The following is a 22,147-nucleotide window of genomic DNA, read 5'->3' as shown; positions in this document are numbered from 1 at the left end:
TGGGCGCAGGTTTTGCAATTCCTGCAGTGGCAAGGGAGTGTGCCACGACGGGACGGTGGTTCGTTGGGGGGCGTGGACCTGACCAGGTAGTCACGGAGGGAACGTTCTTTGCGGAAGGCGGAGAGGGGTGGGGAGGGGAATATATCCCTGGTGGTGGGGTCTGTTTGGAGGTGGCGGAAATGTCGGCGGATGATTTGGTTTATGCGAAGGTTGGTAGGGTGGAAGGTGAGCACCAGGGGCGTTCTGTCCTTGTTACGGTTGGAGGGGTGGGGTCTGAGGGTGGAGGTGCGGGATGTGGACAAGATGCGTTGGAGGGCATCTTTAACCACATGAGAAGGGAAATTGCGTTCCCTAAAGAAGGAGGCCATCTGGTGTGTTCTGTGGTGGAACTGGTCCTCCTGGGAGCAGATCCGGCGGAGGCGGAGGAATTGGGAATACGGGATGGCATTTTTATGGGAGGTAGGGTGGGAAGAGGTGTAATCCAGGTAGATGTGGGAGTTGGTGGGTTTGTTTACCTGCTCTGTACACCATGTTGGTCAGAGCCGGTGTTGCTGCTGTGTGTACAATATAGGTCAGAATCTGGTGTTCCTGCTTCATGTATAATGTGGGTCTGTGTTCGGTGTTCCTGGTCTGTGTACAATATGGGTCAGACCCCGGTGTTGCTGCTCTGTGTATAATGTGAATCAGAGCCCTGTGTTCTTGCTCCATGTATAATGTGCATCAGTGACAGTATTCCTGCTCAGTATATAATATGGGTCAGAACCCTGTGTTTCTGCTCTGTGTATCGTGTGGATCACAGCATTGTGTTCCTGGCTGGTCTGTATTGTGTATATCAAAGCTCCCTGGCCTGGCTCCATGTATTATATGGTGCAGCTCTCTGTGCTGTATGTGTGCTGGCTGGTCTATGTAGCAGATCTTGCAATTTTTCCAATGCTTTTTACTCAATGAGTCTTTTTAATATCTGTTGTATTGTGTTTAATTGAAGTGTTTTTGTGCTTGGATGTTTATCTGGTAATGTTAAATCATTATTTTTTAACTGAGCTTAGATTTGGAATGAGGCATGCGCTGCAGAGTAGTGCAGCCAACAATTGCTGCAAAAAAATGTGGTTAAAAGTGTTATGACACTGTGATGCTGACTCTTTCAGCCAGTGTTTTTTGACAGGTTTTATAATAACTCTGTTTCACAGTACAATGTTTACATTGTGGAATCCTAAGCACGGGCTGGTTTTTCTCTCTTTGTAGAGCAAGACTAATGCCAAAACCCCTCACACTGGCACACAAGCATGAACTGCTGGGAGCCCCTCCATGTTGCCAAATATCTGTGTGCTGGTGACTGGGATGGGAAAGTGAACAGGGGAGGGAGACTTGAAGAGCTTTTATTTCTACCATGCTTTTCACAACTTGGGCTCTCCATAAGTATTTTATAGCTGGTAGGACTTTTTTGTTGTACTGTTACATTAATGTGATTGGTAAAGATTATAATGGGATTTCTAACTTGGCGACCTGTTTATGGAGTTCTAGGGGTACACAGAAACAGACCCCTTGGTCCAACTCGTCCATGCTGACTAATATCCTAAATTAATCTAGTCCCATTTGCCAATGTTTGACCATATCTCTCTAAATCCTTCCTATTCATAAACCCATCCAGATGCCTTTTAAATGCTGTAATTGTACCAGCCTCCACCACTTCCTCTGGCAACTCATTCCATACACACACCACTCTGTATGAAAATGCTGCCCCTTTTGGTCCCTTTTTATATCTTTCCCCTCTCAGCTTAAACATATGCCCTCTAGTACTGGACTCCCCCCTTCCAGGGAAAAGACCTTATCTATTTATCTATCCATGCCCGTCATGATTTTATAAACCTTAAAAAGGTCACCCCTCAGCTTCCAACGCTCCAGGGAAAACAGCCCCAGCCTATTCAGCCTCTCCCTAGAGCTCAAACCATCCAACCTTGGTAACATTGTTGTAAATCTTTTCTGAATCCTTTCAAGTTTCACAACATGCTTCATAAAGCAGGGAGACCAGAATTACATGCAGTATTCCAAAAGTGGCCTAACCAATGTCCTGGACAGTCGCAACATGATCTGCCTTTTCCTACATTCAGTACACTGACCAATAAAGGAAATACCAAATGCCTCCTTCACTAACATGTCTACCTGCAACTCCGCTTTCAAGGAACTATGAACCTGCAGTCTAAGGTCTCTTTATTAAGCAACACTTCCCTTACCATTTAGTGTCTAAGTCCTGCCCTGATTTGCCTTTCCAAAATGCAACACCTCACATTGGCCCATCTGATCAAGATCCCGTTGTACTCTGAGGTAACCTTCTTTGCTTGATGACATCTTGAAACCTGAGTAGGAATATGCAGTGCTTGCTGCAGCTGATCTGATTGGACAAGTTGATGAGATGTGTCTCATGGTCTGGGGTTTTCCCTTGGGCTGACCCTTCATCTTCCAATTATGGGGCAGGTGAATGCATCATTCATGACCTCAATGGATTTTTTTGAGCTCCGTCTTCTGCATTCAATGGAAGATGGCAACCAGTTTTTATACAGCAAGGTCCCAAATTGTGATAGTTACCAAATCATTCTTTTTAAACTGACGTTTACTGAGCTAAGACAAAAAGGCAGAATTCTCCTGCTGTTCTTTCAAATAGCGTCATTGGATCTTTTCCATACTGCGTGAGCTGACATAACTCCAACTGAACATGTGTTTTGAAAGACAGCATCTCTGACAGTTTATAATTTTGTCAGTATTATTCTGGACTCAGTATTATTCTGGAGTGCAGATGGGCTGTATGACTATATTGGAGGCATCTGCCTTAGTGTTCCACATCCCTGGAGTGGAAATTGAATGCTCAACTTTCTGTCTCAGAGACTGGTCGCCAATGAGCTATGGCTGAAAGCTGAGCAGCACTATGAATTGCCTTGCTGCCCTGTACAAAAGGTCTTTGTTGTTAGGACAAAACAACCGATGCTGTGATAGCTGCTGAGGTACTTCTGCCATACCAGACTGTCCCCTGCCCACCCCGACCATCCTCAAGAGTGATGACGTTATGTCATGAAGACCTGTATTTCAGAACCGGGTCTCCTCACCCACACCTCAGGTTTTACACTATTTCTGCGAAACCTTATTTACACATAGAACCAGAAACTGGCGTTATCCAGGGTTCACCCTTGAAATCTGGAGACAGAATTGCAGATCCAGTCTGTTTCAGAATTCAGACTGAATGAGTGCCTCTGTGTAAGCAGTTCAGCACTCAGTGTAACATATTGTTTGTCAAAATGCACACATCCCTCAAGAACTGTTATAATAAGTTGGAGCTGTCTGAATTATAATATAAAAGGAGTCCAGAGGAAAGCCAAAGCATTTGTTCTGTAAATCTTTGCCGTTTTATTTCCCTACTTCCTCCTTCAAAGTTCACATTGTGCCCAAGGGTCCCGTGGGGGATTTGCAGAGGGCTGACCTCAATTAAAGAATAATTATTTAAATATGAACCGACAGTAGAGATTATAGGTGATTATTAAAGGATTTTTAATCCTGTATTAAGATTTTAATGTTTAGGTCAGTGGTCGTTAGCACAAATTAATTCATTTTATTTCTTGAAGAGCTGAATACCATGTTAACTCCTTGATGGCCATGACAATGGCAAAACCTGAGTCTTTCAGATCCAGTGCTGGTGTGTCTGCTAAATTGTTTTCAAAACTGCCTTAGAACATATATTGGAAAAGGAATAAAGAAATCATTATAGCATGTTCTTGTGTTGAGTTACTGATTTTAGGATGTGCAGTATAAAATATCACGTTCTTACGTACATTCATAATTCAATATTTGAAACTAGATGGTTGCTTTTATCTTTCTGATAAATAGTTGCATGAGAGGACGGAGATATAATATTGATATCTGGTGTAATTAGCAGTTTTCTCTCTCTCTCCTCCACCACCATCTTTCTTCCTCTCTGCTGTTACCCCCCCCCCCCCGGACACATTTCGCATTGATTATCTTCTGCCCCCAGTTTCCAATTGCATCTGAAATAAAGTTGTTTGCATCATTGTTGGCATGGAGGTGAAAACTTGACATTCACAAGCTTAGGGCTGCAGTCAGCTTTGCTGATTTGTCATGAACAGTCTAAACAGTAGGAGTGATTCTTTTGGACTTATATTGTTCCCAATTTTTCCAGGGGTCCCCTTATAGGTTCTTGATTAATAAGGGATCAAGGGTTAGGGGAGTGTGTGTTTTGTGTGTTTCTGGAGCAGTATTTGTCGATGGCAATGCATGGCATCCAGATTTTGGGGAGTAAGGATTCCGTTTGTGGTGACAGAATTCACAGCTGCTGACCTGCTCTTGTAAGCAAAGTATTTACATGGCTGGTCCAGTTCAGTTGCTGCTCATTGGGAAGTCTCTGGGAATGCTGATAGTTGGTAAAACCATTGGAACTTCAAGAGGTGGTGCCTAGTTTCTCTCTTGTTTCAGATTGTCATTGTTCAGCACTTGTGTACTGCGAATGTGCCACTTAACAGCAGTGGGATGCTGAATGTTGTCCATATCTTGCTTCATTTGGACACGGATTGCTTCAGTACTTGAGAAATTATGAATGGTGCTGAACATTGTGCAATTATGAGTAAACAGGTCCACTTTGACCTTACAATTAAGGAATCATAAGTGCAAGATCATTGGTGTGGCAGCTGAAGATGGTTGGGCCTAGGACACTTGCACTGATGTTCTGGTGCTGAAATTATTGGCTTCCAAGAATAGCGATTAATCAATTAGTGGAACAATTCGTGTTTCCCATGAAATAAAAAATAAAGAACTGCAGATGCTAGAAATCTGAAATAAAAGCAGAAATTGCTGAGGAATCTCTGCAGGTCTGGGAGCATCTGGGCAGAGAAAGCAGAGTGAACATTTCGGCTCCAGTGACACACCTTCAGCTGTTTTCCACGTGTTTCTCAATAACTTCAGTTTTGTTTGGATACCTTGCTGCTAAGCTCTGCTTACATACTGCTTTGACGCCAAAAGCAGGCACTTGCAGTCAAAACTGAGTACTTTTTGTGAACAGGTGATGGCTGATTAAGTGCCGACGACCCCTTCCATCTCTGCTTAATTTTGGGAGTGGACCGATGGAGACTTTAATTGGCCTGATTAGATTTGTCTGTTTTTTACAGGCAGGCTATAAACTGGGCAATGTTCCACATTCAGTTAAATGTCAGTGTTATAGCTGTATTGGGTGTGCTTGTTGGAAAGGTAGTGTTTTCTGGAGCAGAAGTCTTCAATACTAGGATTTGACAGGACCCATAGACTTCCTGAACTTTTGGAAACAGTGTAACATTTGTGAGTCAAAGTCCCACCTAAAGGCTATGTGAAATTTTAGGTGACACCCCATGCGAATACTTGATTGTTAGAGTCGGCTTCCTTTGGATGAAGTTGTTAATGAGAATGTGCCTGCTTATCAAGATGGATATTAGATTTATAATATGGTGATGATAAAATGAAAACTTTAAGGCATCCTTGAAGGCAAAATACATTTCAGATCTTGAAGTTGTGTCATTAATCTTTATCATTAATGTTGTGGCATCAAAGCAATGATTCTGTGCAGTTTTGAAATAGTATTACTGTGTTGTACTCAAAACCTGATTATCAGCTTCTGACCGTAAGAATTCTAAACCCTTGCCCTAGATTTAGCACTGCCTTGTATAATGGTTTTACTCTTTAATAGAAGTCAGTGTTCAATTTCCTAAAAACTGTTTTTTTTCAGTATAGCTTATCGCTAAGCTGTACAATTTTTTTCCACTGGAGTCTGGAAAGGTCTCAATGTTAAATTGACCTGATTGTATTTGAGGTACTGGTGTTTGAACATTGATCAGTACTGTCACCTATATGTGGCTCCTTTTTCGGGAGGAAACATCTGATTGGCAGCATCATGCATGGCTACATAGAAAAATGAAGTGCTACTTTACTGTTGGACTATGAATTATAAATTAATTTTTGAGCGTTTTTTTAACCGACGGTTCTATAATCACCCTTCAGTACTCTATTGAAGTGACCATTCTTTTATGTGTGTTACTTGTTGCTGCCTGGCAATCAACCTCTCTCAACCAGAAAGTAAGCAGCTGAAAGTATGGCACTCCTTCTTTCAGGTTGTGAATTTTTAGATTAGATTAGATTAGATTCCCTACAGTGTGGAAACAGACCCTTCGGCCCAACAAGTCCGCACCGACCCTCCAAAGAGCAACCCACCCAGATCCATTCCCCTACATTTACCCCTGACTAATGCACCTAACACTATGGACAATTTAGCAAGGCCAATTTACCTAACCTGCACACCTTTGGACTGTGGGAGGAAACTGGATTTGTTTGAGGAGATTTTTTAAACTTCAAATTTAAAATATCTCATAAGAAACAAGGAATTCCTTTAGTAATTCGAACTTCTAAAACAACACAAACTTAATGCTTTACAAACATTGAAAATAGGTAATAAGTGTAGGACTGTACCACCATCCAGTATGATCATGGCTGGTCATGCAATTTCAGTATCCCATTCCCACTTTCTCCCCATACCCCTTGATCCCTTTAGCCGGAAGGGCCACGTCCAGCTCCATCTTGAGTATATCTAATGAACTGGCTCCAATAGCTTTCTGTGGGAGAGAACTTCACAGGTTCACAACTCTCTGAATGAAGAAATTCTTCCTCATCTCAGTCTTGAATGACTTACCCCTTATTCTTATACTGTAACCCTTAATTCTGGACTTCCCCAACGTTGGGAACATTCTTTCTGCATCTAGTCTGTCCAGTTCTATCAGAAATCTATATGTTTCAGTGAGATCTCGCCTCATTTTTCTAAATTCCAGTGAGCACCAGCCCAATCAATCCAGTCTTTCTTTAATGTTTATAAATAAAAACATTTCCTGTTTTTGAGTTCAACAAGGTAAGTAAAACAAATAACTAAAGCAATATTTATTTCCTAAATGCTGCTTGTTTACACCTGAAAATTGTGTCGGACCCTTATCGTTCGGCTTTATTTCCACTGAGAATTCTCCAATGCTTTACAGGATTTTGAGTGTTTCTTCATTTTTGGAATGAAGCCACGATGTGCCACACAGTTCTTGCAAATTTACTTTGATTCTCTTCAAGGTTCTAGGTAGAGATTCAAATCAATAATATCAAGTTGCCAAGTTTATCCTTCATAGAAAAGAAGCAGGAGGCTGGAAGAGCACAGCAAGCCAGGCAGCATCAGGAGGTGGAGAAGTTGACGTTTTGGGTGTAACCCTTCTTCAGGACTGGGGGTGGGGGTAGTGGAAACTACAAATAAAAGGTGTGGCTGGTGAAGTGGGGATAGGTGAAGACAGGTAGAAGATATGACTTGGTCAGTGGGAGGAATGAATCCGGTTGGTAGCAGGGAGGAGTGGAAAGGAGGGTGAGGGCCTGGGAAGGGAGTTGGGGGGATGAGGAGGGAGGTTATTTGAAATTGGAGAACTCAATGTAGGCTGCCCAGGTGGAAGATGACGAGTTGTTCCTCAAATTTGCAGTTTGGTTCGTTGTGGAAATGGAGGAGGCCAAGAATGGTCATGTTAGAAAGGGAATGGGAAGGGGAATTAAAATGGATGGTGACTGGGAGGTCTCGTTCGCCCCTGCGAGTCTGGCTGAGATACTTGGCGAACCATTTCCCAATTTTACATTTGGTCTCCCTGATGTAGAGAAGACCACATTGGGAGCACCTGATGTAGTAAACGAGGTTGGAAGAGAGGCAGGTGAACCTCTGTCTTATCTGGAAGGACTGTTTGGGGTCCTGGATGGAGGTGAGGGGTGTGGTGTACCAGTAGGTTTTGTATCTTTTCCGGTTGCAGGGGAAGGTGTCTGGGAATTTGGGGGTGGGGGGATGACGGTCGATGGGAAGAGTGGTGCAGATCAAGCACTGTCAAAAGAAATGGTCATTGCAGAAGGCAGAGAGAGGTGGGAAGGGGAAGATGCTCTTGGTGATGCAGTCTAGTTGGAGTTAGTGGAAGTGTTTAAGGATGTTACGTTGGATGCAAAGACTGGTGGGGTGGTAGGTGAGGACAAGGGAGACTCTGCCTTTATTGCTTTTGAGAGGGGGTTTAGCGCAGTGAAACGGGGCATGGAAGCGGTGCAGTGGAGGGCTGTCTGGATGACAGAGGGAGGAAAAGCATGTTGTTCGAAATAGATGTCTGGAATGCTTGGGAGTGGAATGTCTCCTCGTCTGAGCAATGGAGAACAAAAGGATTGATTAAGAAAGAAAAACTACCAGAGTAAGCTTGTGTGGAACGTACAATATTGAATGTTAACGTTTCTATAGGAATGTGAAGAGAAAAAGATTGATGAAGACAAATGTAAATCAGAACAAAGAAATCAGCTGGCTGACCATCTACATACTTTGGGTCTGTGTTTACAAAGGACAACACAGAAAATGAACCAGAAATGTTGGGCTTACAGGGTTTATTGAGAGGGAGGAACTGAAGGAAATTAGAATCAATAGGGAACTGATGCGAGGTTAGTTGATGGAATTGAAGTCTAATAAATCACAAAAGCCTGATAGATCCCAGGAAGTGGCCCTGGAAATCGTGGATGTACTAGAATCTGTACAGTGTGGAAGGAGGCTATTTGGCGCATCAAGTCTACAATGACACTCTGAACAGTAATCTACCCCTGTAACCCTGCATGGCTGACCCATCTAGCCTGCACACATACAGACAATTTGGCATGACCAATCCACTTAACCTGCACATCTTTGGACTGTGAGAGGAAACTGTAGCACCAGGAGGAAACCCGTATGGACACAGGGAGAATGTTCAAACTTCACAGGAATGGTCACCTGAGGCTGGAATTGAACTTTGCAATACTGTGTGCAGTTTTATCTCCTCACCTGAGAAAGGGTGTTCTTACTATAGAGAGAGTGCAGCGAAAGTTTAGCAGACTGACTCCTGAGATGGTAGGCTGATGTCTGAGGAGAGGTTGAGTTAGGATTGTATTTACTGGATTTCAGACGAATGAGGGGGGAGTCTTATAAAACCTGTAAAATTCTAACAGGCTGAAACAGGGCAGACACAGGAAGGATACTCTAGATGGTACAGGAGTCAAGAACCATGGCATACATTCTAAGGATATAGGCAAACCATTTAGGGCTGAGATGAGGAGAAAGTTCTTCACAGGGGTGGTGATGACCTTGTGGTATTATCATTAGATTATTAATCCTGGTAATGTTCTGTGGACCCAGGTTTGAATCCCACCATGGCAAATGATGGAATTTGAATTCAAAATAAAAATCTAGAGTTGAGACCCTAATGATGACCATGAATCCATTATTGATTGTCCTTTAGGGAAGGTAACTGCCATACTTAACCTGGTCTGGCCTACATGTGACTCCAGACCCACGGCAATGTGATTACTCTTAACAGTTAGGGACATGTATTAAATATTGGCCCAGCCAGTGACACCCGCATCCCATGAATGAGTAAATTTTTAAAGGTCTCTAACTGGTTAATTTGAATGAAGAGGCTATATTCTCAGAAATCGTTCTGAAAATGTACACCATTTTTCTTAAACCACATCACTGCCTGTACAGATTTGGAAAGGCATGTGAATTGCTGGGGGGTGTCCAGGACAGGAAGTGAATCAATGCGGTGCCGTGCAGAATGTTTCACAACAATGTCTCACAACAATGTCTTCGGTGATTTCAGCACTGGTTGACTTTGTTTGCCAACATTTCATGGGAAAGTAAGTTGTGAAGCCCTCTAACATCCTTGGACTGGACCTATAGCGTAGGGCTAAGGATAATGAGAAGATGCAAGTCTCTCTTGGTCTTGCATTGTTTTTCCTTTGAGCAGACAAATTGTTACAATTTGATTCATTCTGGACTGTTGAAACCTTTCATTGGGGAAAAAAAAAGTGATTAAAAGCTTCTGCTAATACAATATGTTGGCCCTTACATACATTATACTGTTGTAAACGTCAAACGGTTTGTAGCTGATGCAGTGCAAATTTCTGTACCTAAGCAAGTAGTGAGCCATTCATGTGAGAGTACTTTGGTGCCACTTAATCTCAACAATTTTTCTGCCTCAATAGCTAAGAGAGTTGTCTCTAATTGAATAACGGTGTCATAGTGAATGACCAATATCCAATTCCATTACCTGGGTTTTCAGATGTGAGTCTGGGCAATGGGTGTCGAAGGTTTATACCCGATGATGGGAAGAAATTCTCTCTCATTTTTATGCCATTAGCAAATTACAGCACTAAAGACTGACATTTGGTTCCTGTGTCCTCACAGTCCACATGATGCCACTGCCTGATTTTCTTAAGCTTACTATTTATCCCTGAGTGACAAACCTAGAAGAGATAATGTGATCATTGTTTCATTTCAGCTTTTGGGAGCTTGCTGTGTGAAAATGGACTTCTGTGTTTCCAACATTGCCAAAAGGGATTGCACATGAGAAAATTAAGTATTTAACTAGCTCTGAATCATTTTGGAATGTCTTGAGGTCACAAAAGTGCAAATCTTTTCTTAATTCTCTAAGCACACTATCTTACTGTAATTCACATATTTCTTCAGTTTTGCTTTATAATACTCAGTGGTCCCGACCTCTCATACTTCCTGTGTCAAAGAATTGCATGTTCCAACAGTTCTCTGCAGAAAGAACTTTCCCCTCCAAACCCTTTCCTCAGTTTTTCTCTGGGCCCCCATGTCATTGAATTGTGAACCAAAGGAGGATGATTTGTTTGTCAAAATCAATCAAAATATCAAACTTCAACTTAGCTAATTTCAGTTGAAGACTTAATGTAGAAGAATGGATGAGAAAAGTCTTTGAGCAGCAATAATTAAATTTCAGAGGTTTATATGTGATTAACTTAGTTGGAACTAGAATTAAAAAAGAACATGGTAGAGTAAAAACAAAAACATGAATTGCTGGACAAGCTCTGGAACCCCTAAGGGTTCTGAGGAAGGGTCACTGGAACCAAGACATTAACTTTGATTTCTCTCCACAGATGCTACCAGACCCGCTGAACTTCTTCAGTAATTTTGGTTTTGTTTCTGATTTCCAGCATCTGCAGTTCTTTCAGTTTTATATGGAAAAGTAGAGGTTCTTTGAATAAGTTGAGAGATTAGAGCAGAAATTAGGTGAAAGACGCACATTAATTGTTTTGAATTTTTTTTTGAGGTATAGGCTTTCCTAACAAGGCTGACCCCTGTGGTTTCATGCAAACAAATGGGCTTCAAGGCCATTTCATTGGTCATTAAGAGTAAACTGCATTGATATTGAATGAGAGTCGTAGAGTCAGAGAGATGTACAGCATGGATACAACCCCTTGGTCCAACTCGTCCATGTTGACCAGATATCCTAACCTAATCTAATCCCATTTGCCAGCATTGGCCATATCCCTCTAATCCCTTCCTATTCATATACCCATCAAGATGCCTTTTAAATGCTGTAATTGTACCAGCCTCCACCATTTCCTCGAGCAGCTCATTTCTTCTTAGAACTAAAGTGAACACCCTTCAGTTCCCCGCATTATAGCCCATCTGTCACCCTGTTGCCCACTTACTTAACTTCTCTACATCTGTTGCTACCTTGTTGTGCTCTCTGCTCTCTTTGCAGCCTTCTATGATGGCAGTGCTGTATTGAAAGAGGTAACATCCTTCAAATGGGATAAGTAACAGAGAACTCACCTGCATGTTAGTCAATAATGCCGATTATTTGAAAAAAGTGATGACCATTCTTCTGGTGCCTGGACCCCATTATTCCCTCATCCAGCGTCACAGACTAGTTGGTCATTCAGCTCTAATCCAGGAATTAGGGTCTTGCTGCACACGCAATTGCTGCTGGGTTTGCTGCCACAACACTCGAGTCCCATGTAATTCATTTTATGAAGTGCTTTGTAACTTTGGAGTCATACAAAGGTCTCTGGGGCTCAGCACCATTCCACACACTGTGTTGCACTCCTCCGTCTTCAAGACATTGAAATATTGAATTATTCACTGAGCAGACTAACTTGAGTAATTAAAAGTACATGGACAAATCATTCAAATGTCACAATGGTTCTCCTGAATTGTTTCAAGAATGCTGTTATGAACATTTATGAAAATTACTTGCCTAAAAGAAAAGTATTACATGAGTTACTTATAAAGAAATTGAAATATTGCCAAGGCCACTGTTATGAGTTGAGTCTCCAGGCAGCACTGACTGTCCAATCCTAAATTGTTATAGTACTGCGGTAACCTATGTTTTTATTTGAAGAGGAAAAGAATGATGATTTCTACAGCTCTTGGAAAATTAAGTAGGTCTAGTTGCTTGGAAATACTAAGTAGAAGCATTTCTACATTCCCTCAGTCCCAATAATGATTTCTACCATATTTAGATAATGTGTGCAATAAACTAGCTCAAGATCGGGCCTCTCCCTTGCTTTCTGTTGAAATATATAAAATATTAATGAGACATGCCAGGTGTAAGCTGAGAGGATGTTTCCTCCTGTGGAAATCTAGACAGAGGTTAAAAATTTTAAAAAGTTTGAAAATAAGGGATCTCCCATTTAAGACTGAGATATTAGATGGTTGTTAATCTGTGGTCTTCTGTTATTTGGAAAGCAATGGAGACTGGTTAATTGACAATACTCAAGGTTGTGTGAGTCAGATTTTTGATCAGCAGAGGAATTATTGGTTTTGGAGAAGCAGACAGAAAGGAAGAGTTAAGGCTACAGTCAGACCTTCTGAATGGTGAAGCAAGCTCAAAGGGCAAATGGCCTATTTTTCTGCTCCTAATTCTTGCATTTCTGAGTGACCTGCATCAGCATCTGGGATGAGAGATGATCTCATCGAAAGAGATGGGATTTTGAAGAAGCTTGATTGGATAGCCATCCAGGATTGTTTTCCCTGCTTGGAGCATCTGTAAATCGTGAGGGCACAGTCTCAGGAAAGGGTGACCAAAAGACCATAAGATAAAGGAGCAGAATAAGGCCATTTGGCTCATCGAATCTTCTCCACCATTCAATCATGGCTGTGATTTTTCTCAACCCCAATTCTCCTGCCTTCTCTCCTAATCCTTGATTCCCTTACTAATCAAGAACTTAAAGACACTCAATGCCTTAGCCTCCATAGCCTTCTGCAGCTGTGAGTTCCACAGATTCACACCCCCTCCTCTCAGTTCTAAAGGGGCCGTGCCTTCATGCTGATGCTGTGCCCTCCACATGTTTGAACTGAGCCGAGAAATTTCTTGATTCAGAAATTGCAAAGCTTTGGAATTCTCCTATCCCAGATGCTCCGTGGTTAAGTATATTTAAGACTGAGAGAGAATTTTAGTGTCTCAAAATTGAGCGATATAGGCTGAAAGCAAAGTCAAAGATCAGCCACGATAGGACTGTACAATAGAGCCATACCATTCACTCCTATTTCTTATGTTTATATCTTGTCTCTTTCTCTTTGAGACAGCTACCTGCTTTGTATTTATCAGCATTTTCTATTTTCAGTTTCGGTAATTCGATTTTCAATGGTAATAAAGATAAATACTGTCAGTGCTGAAAATATAAAGACAGAACGTGTGGAACTACTCAGTAGGTCAGGGCATCAACCTTAAATGTTAATTAAAATTTATTTTTTAATATTTCTGACATTTTCTGTTTTTATTTTGGTGTTCCTCAATCTGCTGCAATCATGCAGAGCACAAAGAAAAGCAAGAACCAATTGGGCTGAATGGCCTGTTACTGCGTTATATGTCTATGCAATTCAAACTGGACTGGGTGCTTTCTAGTTTGGCTTCGGAGGCAGTATTTGTCAATTTGTGATGGAAGCTCAGTGGGGCAGGAAAGTTTCAAATGGGAAACGCAAAATGAGATGGGATGCAGCAATTTCTTTTGGAGCATGCCGATTAGGAGAGCATCTGCTGTCCAATATTTACCCCCCCCACTAAATCTGTTACTGTTTGTGCATGCTCTGAGGTCAATGCCCTGATGTTAATAAGAGCCTTAATCAATAAAGTACTTAACACTGGAGATTGTAGTGTGGGTGAGTGGGAGAGGGGATGCTGTAAGAGAGGATTTAACTCAGATTAATTTCCAATATTGACCTAAAGGACCAACAGTCAGGACCTTGTAAATGCGCTGAAAGGCTTTCGTTACTTGATAGATATAATTTGAGGTAAGGAGCTTTTTGGTAAAAAAGGTTTTGGGGAGTGGTGGATCTGCTGTGTTAACAGATGGAGGGATAATAATGTTTCATAGCAGTAACTGCATCGCTGACGTCCTCAAATGAGAGAGGAAACAGACTGTAATGATATTAAAGCCCAAGCTTTGTTGGAGTGATTGTAGACGTGTGGAGAGGAGGGGGCTTTGCAGAAGCTTGGATTAGCAGTAATGAGCATAATCCTTTGGATTGATGCTTAAACTCATCATATCATGAAGGCTGACATGCTTTTAAGTATCTCCAGGCGGTTTGTCAGCCCTAGAATATAATTTGATGTGAACATTTGTTTTTTGTTTTTCCCTCTAATCTCCGTTTGGACATATAATGCTGTTATGCAAAGAAAATATTTGTTTTTTTCTATTTCTGTTTGGCTTAAAGATGAAGTTTCTGTGACCGATTAAATTTTAAATTTGTTTTTTTTTGGAAAATAAGTTTCAGTTGGGGAAAATTGGAAGCAGGGCTCCAGTGTCATTTAGATTGTAAACAAATTGTTTCATTGCCTTTCCCCATTAATAATCTCCCCTACAAGAAATAAAAACTGATTTTTAAAACATTTCTCCATGTATGGAAGTTCTTTCTGGTGTCTCTGAAGTGTTCAGAAAGAAAGGATAGGACAATAAACTGTGACTGGGGGTGAAGAGGAGGTCAGAAGACTGTTACTTTAAATTCCAAACCAGCATGGAGGCAGCAAATCTAGTTCTGATGTTGTGCTGCATTCTTTTCGATGAGGGATTAAACAGAATCGCATGTTTTGAAGGCAAAAGGATCTCATGGCCACTATTTTTAATAGATAACTGGCTGCTCTCCAGTGTCCTGGCCAACGTTCCTCCCTCAGCTAACACCATCAAAAATAGATTAATTGCCAATATAATTCTGATGTTGCTTGACCGATACAGCCTTTTTGAACCACTGCAGTCCTTTGGGTGTAGGGTCCCCCATAGTGCTGTTCAGAAGACAGTCAGAGACAGTGAGGAAATTACAATGTAGTTCCAAGTCAGGAGGGTGTATGACTTGAAGGGGAACGTGGAGGTGGTTGTGTCTATGTGCATCTGCTGCTGTTGTCCGTCTAGATGGTAAAAAGCCATAGATTTGATGGCACTTTTAAAGGAACTTTGAAGTTTCCATCACAATTCTGATTCATGCCTTGTAGATGGTGGACGAGCACTGGGGAGATAGGAGATGATTGCTCGCTGCAGGATTCCTAGCCACTGACCTGCTTTTGTAATTGCAATATTTATATGTCTAGTACAGTTCATTTTCTGGTCAATCGCCATTGAATGTCAAGAGGAAGTGATTAGATTCTCCCTTGTTAGTAATGATCATTATCTGGCACTTTTGCAGCACAGGTGTCGTTTGCAATTTATCAATACAAATCTGGGTCCGATTCTAGAATTTTGGGCCCCGGACAGCTGAGTTATGGCCACCATTGCTGGCAGAATAAAAATTAGGAAAGTGCTAAAGGCCAGGATCGGAAGAATAATATACTTAAGGAAGAATATGCTTGTGGAGCATATTTAGACCTGAAATCGGAGATGTGAAATCCCACCATGGCAGTTGGTGGAATATAACTTAATTATAAAAATCATAAATCTCAATAACTAATTTAGTTAATAAATATGAAAAGGCACATTTTATCAATGCACTCATTAGGTCATTTGCAACATGGTGGCTCAGTGGTTAGCACTGCTATCTCACAGCGCTAGGGACCTGGGTTCGATTCTAGCCTCAGGTGACTGTCTGTGTGGAGTTTGCACATTCTCCCCATGTCTGTGTGGGATTCCTCCAGGTGCTCTGGTTTCCTCCCCCAATCCAAAGATGTGCAGGTTAGGTGAATTGGCCATGCTAAATTGCCCATAGTGTTCAGGGATGTGTAGGTTAGGTGGATTGGTCAGAGATAAATGTAGGGTAATGGGGAATAGGTTTGTGCGGGATAATCTTCGGAGGGTTGGTGTAGACTTGTTGGGCTGAAGAGCCTGTTTCCACACTGTAGGGATTCTCTGATCTATGAATACAAATGTGAAGGGACCATCATTTCATACTGTACGTTTGGCATGTAGTCACTGATTTGTAGAGGTGTTGCCATGGAGAATGCAGCATTGGATGAATGTCACTCCAACAAAACTCAAGAAGTTTTGCACCATCCAGGGCAAAGTAGCCGCTTAATTGGCACCACATTTACAAACATTCACTCCCTCTAACTCCGGCATTCATTAGCAGCAGTGTATTCCATCCAAAAGATGTAGTGCAGAAATTCCTCAAAATTCTTCGACAGAACCTTTCCGACCCTTACCCACTTCTATCGAAGGACAAGGGTAGGAGATACAGGGAAACACAGCGACCTACAAGTTCTCCTGAAAGCCACTCACCATGCTGTCTTGGAAATATATCGCTCTTCCTTCACTGTCACTGGATCAAAATTTTGGAATTGCCTCCATAAAGATGTTGTGGGTCAACCTATAGCACATGAACTGTTGCAGTTCAAGATGGTAGCTCACCACCACTTTCTCAAGGGCAACTAGGGATCAGCAATAAATGCTGAGCAGAAAGTTATATCCACATCCCATAAAAATTTAAATAAATGACTGATAGTTAGCTGCCAAGCTTTGTTTAAATTTAAACCGGGTGGTTAGATTCTAATTTGTGAAGAAATTACCCTCTGAAACGCAGCAGAGAATGGCTTTTGCTTGCCAGCTTGAAACTGAGGCAATGTATGTATACGTTCTTTCTGTCTGTAAAGAACAGGGCCCCCTGTCTTAATATATGTTGCTTACACGTTGAAAGTGCCATCCTTTGGCCCGTTCATTAGTTTGCATGATGTGAGCATGTTTATAATTAGAAAAGTAAGTTTGCTGTTTATGAATTTGCAGCTCCAAGAATACATTTCCTTCGCTATCTTAATGGGCCCCATCGTGCACTCAAATTTACATTTGAAATGGAACAGCCAAATATGTTCCCTTTTCCTGATGTGCTAGTTGACGAACCTAACAGGAGGTTCTCTCCTGCAGTCTATCGCAAGTCTACCTTCACTGTTCAATACATATGTTCTGAATCCTGCCATTCCATGTACTAGGAATCTGACCTATTGGCAACTTTAGAAATAGGTCTGAACCATTTGGTCACCCTGCAAGGTTGACACTGCAATAAGACACATCCATGCCATCCTATGAAATAGTGGCTATTCTAATCAGATCATTTGTTACTGTATGTCACATAATGCCCAATCTATTTATGATTACACTGGAAAGGTAAGACGTCCCAAAAATTTGATCAATAGTTGAAGCTAGCTGTTTTACACTGCTGCTATGGAGTAGGAATGTGAGTGGTGTTCACTAGTAATAGGATGCTATTGTTAAGCAAAGAAAAAATTCAGTCTCTTGCACAGATGAGTAATGTGTTTTATGATTTTCAATGTCTGTGTGATGTTAGTTTTGTAGGTATTAGGTCCCAAAAACTGGCGGATTACATAAACAGCATATCCTTTTGGCTGTTTGCTACAAATAAGGCGCTGCCTGTATTCAGTTGGTCTGTGCTTGCAAAGTTTAAAAAAAAAGTACAAAACTAAAATTGGATATGATTCTGCAGTGGGACATTATTTGCTGGATAATCCTGAATCTTCAAAGAACTAAACAGGCAACCAACTTAAGTTTGTTAGTTGGACTTGCAGTGTTAACTGTCAGTCATCATCTAATCAGCCTGTTCTCCACGGCAGCACCTTTCCCAATCAGAATCCACTTGCCAACCAATCAGTACAGTCTGCTCATGTCGTATAAAATATTATTCCTCTTAACAGTAGTATTCTTGCAAATGCATTTATGCGTGCAAAAGGAAAAGCCTCAACAAAATCGTTTTCAGTAATCATTCATTTAAAAATCCAGAATTGAAAGCTAGCCTTCGGATTGGTGCTATGGAACTACCATCATTTGCTGGCTTTGGTCAGCCTTACTTGTGATTCCAGGCCCACACAATGTGTGTTGACTTTAAAATAACCTGGAAAGCCACCTTTTTCAAGGGCATTTACGGATGGACCACATTTGCTAGCCTTGGTAATATCCAAAATCAGTGAAAGAATAAAAGTAGAACTATATTTATGGACATTAAAGATACTGTGTCAGTAAAGTGACAGCAAAGTTGTTGAATTTTGTTTAGAACTCAACTCGTTCAAAACGATCCTTGACATAAGGAAACTATGTCTTTACTCTATCTGACCTACATATGACTCTGGGCCCAGGTTATCACAGTTGACTCCTAATTACCCTTTCTAGAGGCCTCACAAACTATTGTATTATGTCAAAGGTAGAAACAGGGCCACTGCCACCTTACTTAGGACTCCAGGCTGGGCGAAAAAGCCTGTGAGGCTGCAGTAAAATGAAAGCTCTTGCAGTGATAGTGGAGGAAATTGAAAAGTCAAAGGGGGATTAAAAGAACCTTACTGACCAATGTCTACTTTCTTTGATTTTCACTGTCTCCTCCCCATCCTCTCTCCTCTCTCTCTTCCTTTCTTTCACACTCCATCTCTTTTCATACATTCACTTCCCCCCCCTTCCTATTAGACACTATCCTGCGTTGAAGACGATGGAGCACATGGAGCACACGTTCTTGCCTCGGGTAAATCCCTATCGTTTCTGCACGGTAATGGTGGAGGATATTCCCAAATTACGAGAGGAGATAAAAGAAGTTTCCATGTCTGACCTGAAGGACTTCTTGGAGAGCATCCGAAAGCATTCGGACAAAATCGGAGAGACTGCCATGAAACAGGTGAGCCTGTTACATCACACAGACACCACCGTACATTTGCGATAGCAGATAAAGGGATGCATTCAATTGTTTGACAGGGTTCCAGCATGGGTTCTTCAGAAAAACACCAGGATTTGTAAGTGTTAAATTGAGAGAATGGGTCGCAATGACTTGGCTTGCATTCCCTTGAGTTCACATTTTTGAAAGATGGTCTCATTGAGATGTTTAAATGTGTTACTTAGAGAATAGACAGAAAATCTATTTGCCTCATTAGGGGAATCCAGAGCAAAATTACAAGTAGGCCATTAAGGAGTGAAACCGAACATTGCTTTTTCACATTAAGAATACTGGTAATTTGAAACTCTCTCCCCAAGGGCTTGGAAGAATGCTGGTGAAAGGTTGGAACTTTGAAGACTGAGATTTGAAAGACTTTTGTTAAGTTAAAGGTACTAAAAGATGTTGGATCAAAGTGGGTCAAGTGACAGGGAAGCTTGAAGGAACTGAATGGCATCCTCATTTGCAAGTGTCCTCTGCTTTTTATACAATACAGTAGTTTGTGAGGCCGTCAAATAGGGCAGTTAGGAATCTACTTACTCCTGTGCTTCCTCCGAGACCATTAGGGAAAACCTCTTCTAGTATAAACTCGAATTCTTTGGGTCCTGGTTGATCATGTAGCTTGCGAGCTTGCTCTGTTATCAGAATTGGGCCTGTTAAGGGTGAAGCTGAAGAACATGGTGCTTAGTTGTATAATGTAGCTCCTAACTTCACTAGACCAAAGATAGTAGAAGTCTGGAATTTCCTTCATTGCAAAACAGCTAGAGGTTAGTTGAAAACTTCAAAACTAAAATTACTAGGTTTTATTGGTGGGGAAAGGCTTTTTTATAGGTTGGAGAAGGGTACTGGAAAAGCACCGCAGTTCAGGCAGCATCCGAGGAGCAGGAAAATCGACGTTTCGGGTAAAAGCCCTTCATCCAAAACGTCGATTTTCCTGCTCCTCGGATGCTGCCTGAACCGCTGTGCTTTTCCAGCACCACTCTAATCTAGAATCTGGCTTCCAGCATCTGCAGTCCTTGTTTTTACCTATAGATTAGAGAACCAAGCTGAGTAGGTGGAGTTATAATAGAGACCTACCAACCATAGAGATCTACTTGAAAAGCGGAATAGACTTGAGAGTATATGAACATGGAACAAGAGTAGGCCAGTTGGCCTTTTGAGCCTGCTGTACAATTCAATGAGATCATAACTGATCGGATTTTAATCTTAACTCTACATTGCTGCAAACGCCTAATAATCTTTCATCCTCTTGACGGATGTTTCTGTGATCCTAGTAATACAGAATGCTTTATGCTGTAAGATGTAACCAGGTAGTTTACATGGAAGGGGGGAGAAAAACTGAATACTGTGCAGGAGTTTGGAAAAGTAATTGAAGCTGTAATTTAAAACACAGTGTTGGAGGTATGAGCGTGAATGCCTGGGAAGAGAATTCCAGAATACCTGGACATTGCATTGTTGTTACTCTGAATGAGAGGAAAGTGAATGTTGTGCTGGAGTGTGTCGATGCAGTGGAAGACCTTATGTCTGAACATAGAGTTGAACTGGGTTGTTGCCTTTAAGTTTGGGAATTAAAATCTCATTGTCATTGTACTGTCTGTTTTAAATTAATAAAGTGAACAAAAATATCATCGGCTTTGTGGTATCTGGGAAATTGCAGGAAATTTCTCCTTCCAGATCACTCAGTTTATCTGTCATACTCCCTGCGGCATTTGAGTGCCCTGCTGACAGAATCTGAGTCTAAGTGCAACAAAGGGCTTTGAGCTGGGTGAGAGAGAGGATTTGAAGCTTTACAAATATGTATTTTGGGCAGCACCTAGTCTCACCCTGTATCCAGTCCTGATCAGAGACTGACCTTGAAGTTCCATTTACTGTAGTTTTTTTTCGAGTGGGCGGTCCTAAGCGTAAACCTCCAGGAAGTTCCAATCACTTGAAATCCTCAAAAACCATATGCCCTAACAATAATATTCTGACCAGAATGAAAGATTATAGCCGTAACTTGATGAGAACAGAGGAGGGGCCTCCTCACATATAAGATTCATTTAGTAAACTCAGAGTTCACATACTATTCAGATACCAAGCATCGTGTGTACTCCTGTTTTTGAAGACAAGCTGATTTATCACAGGGTGTGCGCGCTCTCTGTCTCTGTCTCTGTCTATCACTCACTCACTCACTGATTTTGTCCTTACATAGGCGTGTGTACTTTTCTCATCATTCCAATCACTTTTCAACTTTCTGTCCTCTTAGGATAACTCAGAGTAATTGAAGTCCTGCACCCTTGGAACCTTCCTTACAAATAATTTCTCCATTCCTCTAGTACCTTCATATTCTTCCTAAAATGTGGGGTCAGAACTGGACCCAATATTCCAGTGGAGGCCAGACCAGAATTTTATGATGGTTCACAGTAACTTCCTTGCTCTTATACCTTATGTTTCTATTTGTAAAGCCCAGGATCTCATCTTCCTTATTAACTGCTTGCTCAACCTACCCTTCCATCTTTAACAATCTAGGCATGCATATCACCCCTTAGAATTGCTTCCTTTGTTTTGTTGTTCAGGCAGGCATTTGATAGGGACCAAGTAGTTGCTTCTAATGGTATTTAGATGAGAAAAGACAGGAGGTGGCTCAAGTGGAACATAAAAAATAGCATTGGCTAGTTGGAGTTGAAGGCCAGTTTTTATTCTGTATGTCCTCTTCAATCCTGTTCTTTGCTTTATTCATCTTACTGAAGTGTATCACTTGACCTTTCTTTGCATTAAATTTCAAGTGCCATGTGTCTGCTCAATCCACCAGCTTGTTTTTGTCCTCATGAAGTCTGTCACTATCCTCATCACGGCTGAACACTTTCAGGTTTTGTGTAATCTGGAAATTATGAAATAATATCCCGTGCATCCAGCTGAGTTCAGATACACCATACTGATTACTGAGGAATGACAATGTATATTTTTCTTTTAGTTCGAAGAGCAACTGTTCATTACTGCTATCTGTTTCCTCTCACCCAGTCAATTCTGAATCTTTGCTACCACTTTTCTGTTTATGGGCTTCATTTTTGCTGGCAAGCCTGCTATGTGGCACTTTACAGCATGTTAGTTAACCTTCGTTAACTGTTGTGTGGGTGCATGAAAATGCATGGACAGTTCAAGAAAGCACTCCTAACTACCTTTTCAAGGGTAGTTTAG

The 22,147-nt window shown here is 41.4% G+C and overlaps 1 protein-coding gene across 5 annotated transcripts in view; it reads left to right on the top strand.

Annotated features, from left to right (window-relative positions):
• The window catches only part of exoc6b (exocyst complex component 6B), a 652,306-nt gene that overhangs the window by 147,137 nt on the left and 483,022 nt on the right, over window positions 1-22,147 (top strand). For all 5 annotated transcript variants that reach the window (XM_043690482.1, XM_043690394.1, XM_043690575.1 and 2 more), the window contains exon 6: window positions 18,733-18,937. In XM_043690482.1, the coding sequence (XP_043546417.1) occupies window positions 18,733-18,937 (205 nt within the window). The remainder of the gene's footprint in view (window positions 1-18,732; window positions 18,938-22,147) is intronic.

The sequence above is a fragment of the Chiloscyllium plagiosum genome, chromosome 1 (assembly GCF_004010195.1).
Source record: "Chiloscyllium plagiosum isolate BGI_BamShark_2017 chromosome 1, ASM401019v2, whole genome shotgun sequence".
NCBI lineage: Eukaryota > Metazoa > Chordata > Chondrichthyes > Orectolobiformes > Hemiscylliidae > Chiloscyllium > Chiloscyllium plagiosum.
The sequence above is the reverse complement of the archived record's forward strand: the minus strand, read 5'-3'. Positions and strand labels throughout refer to the sequence as shown.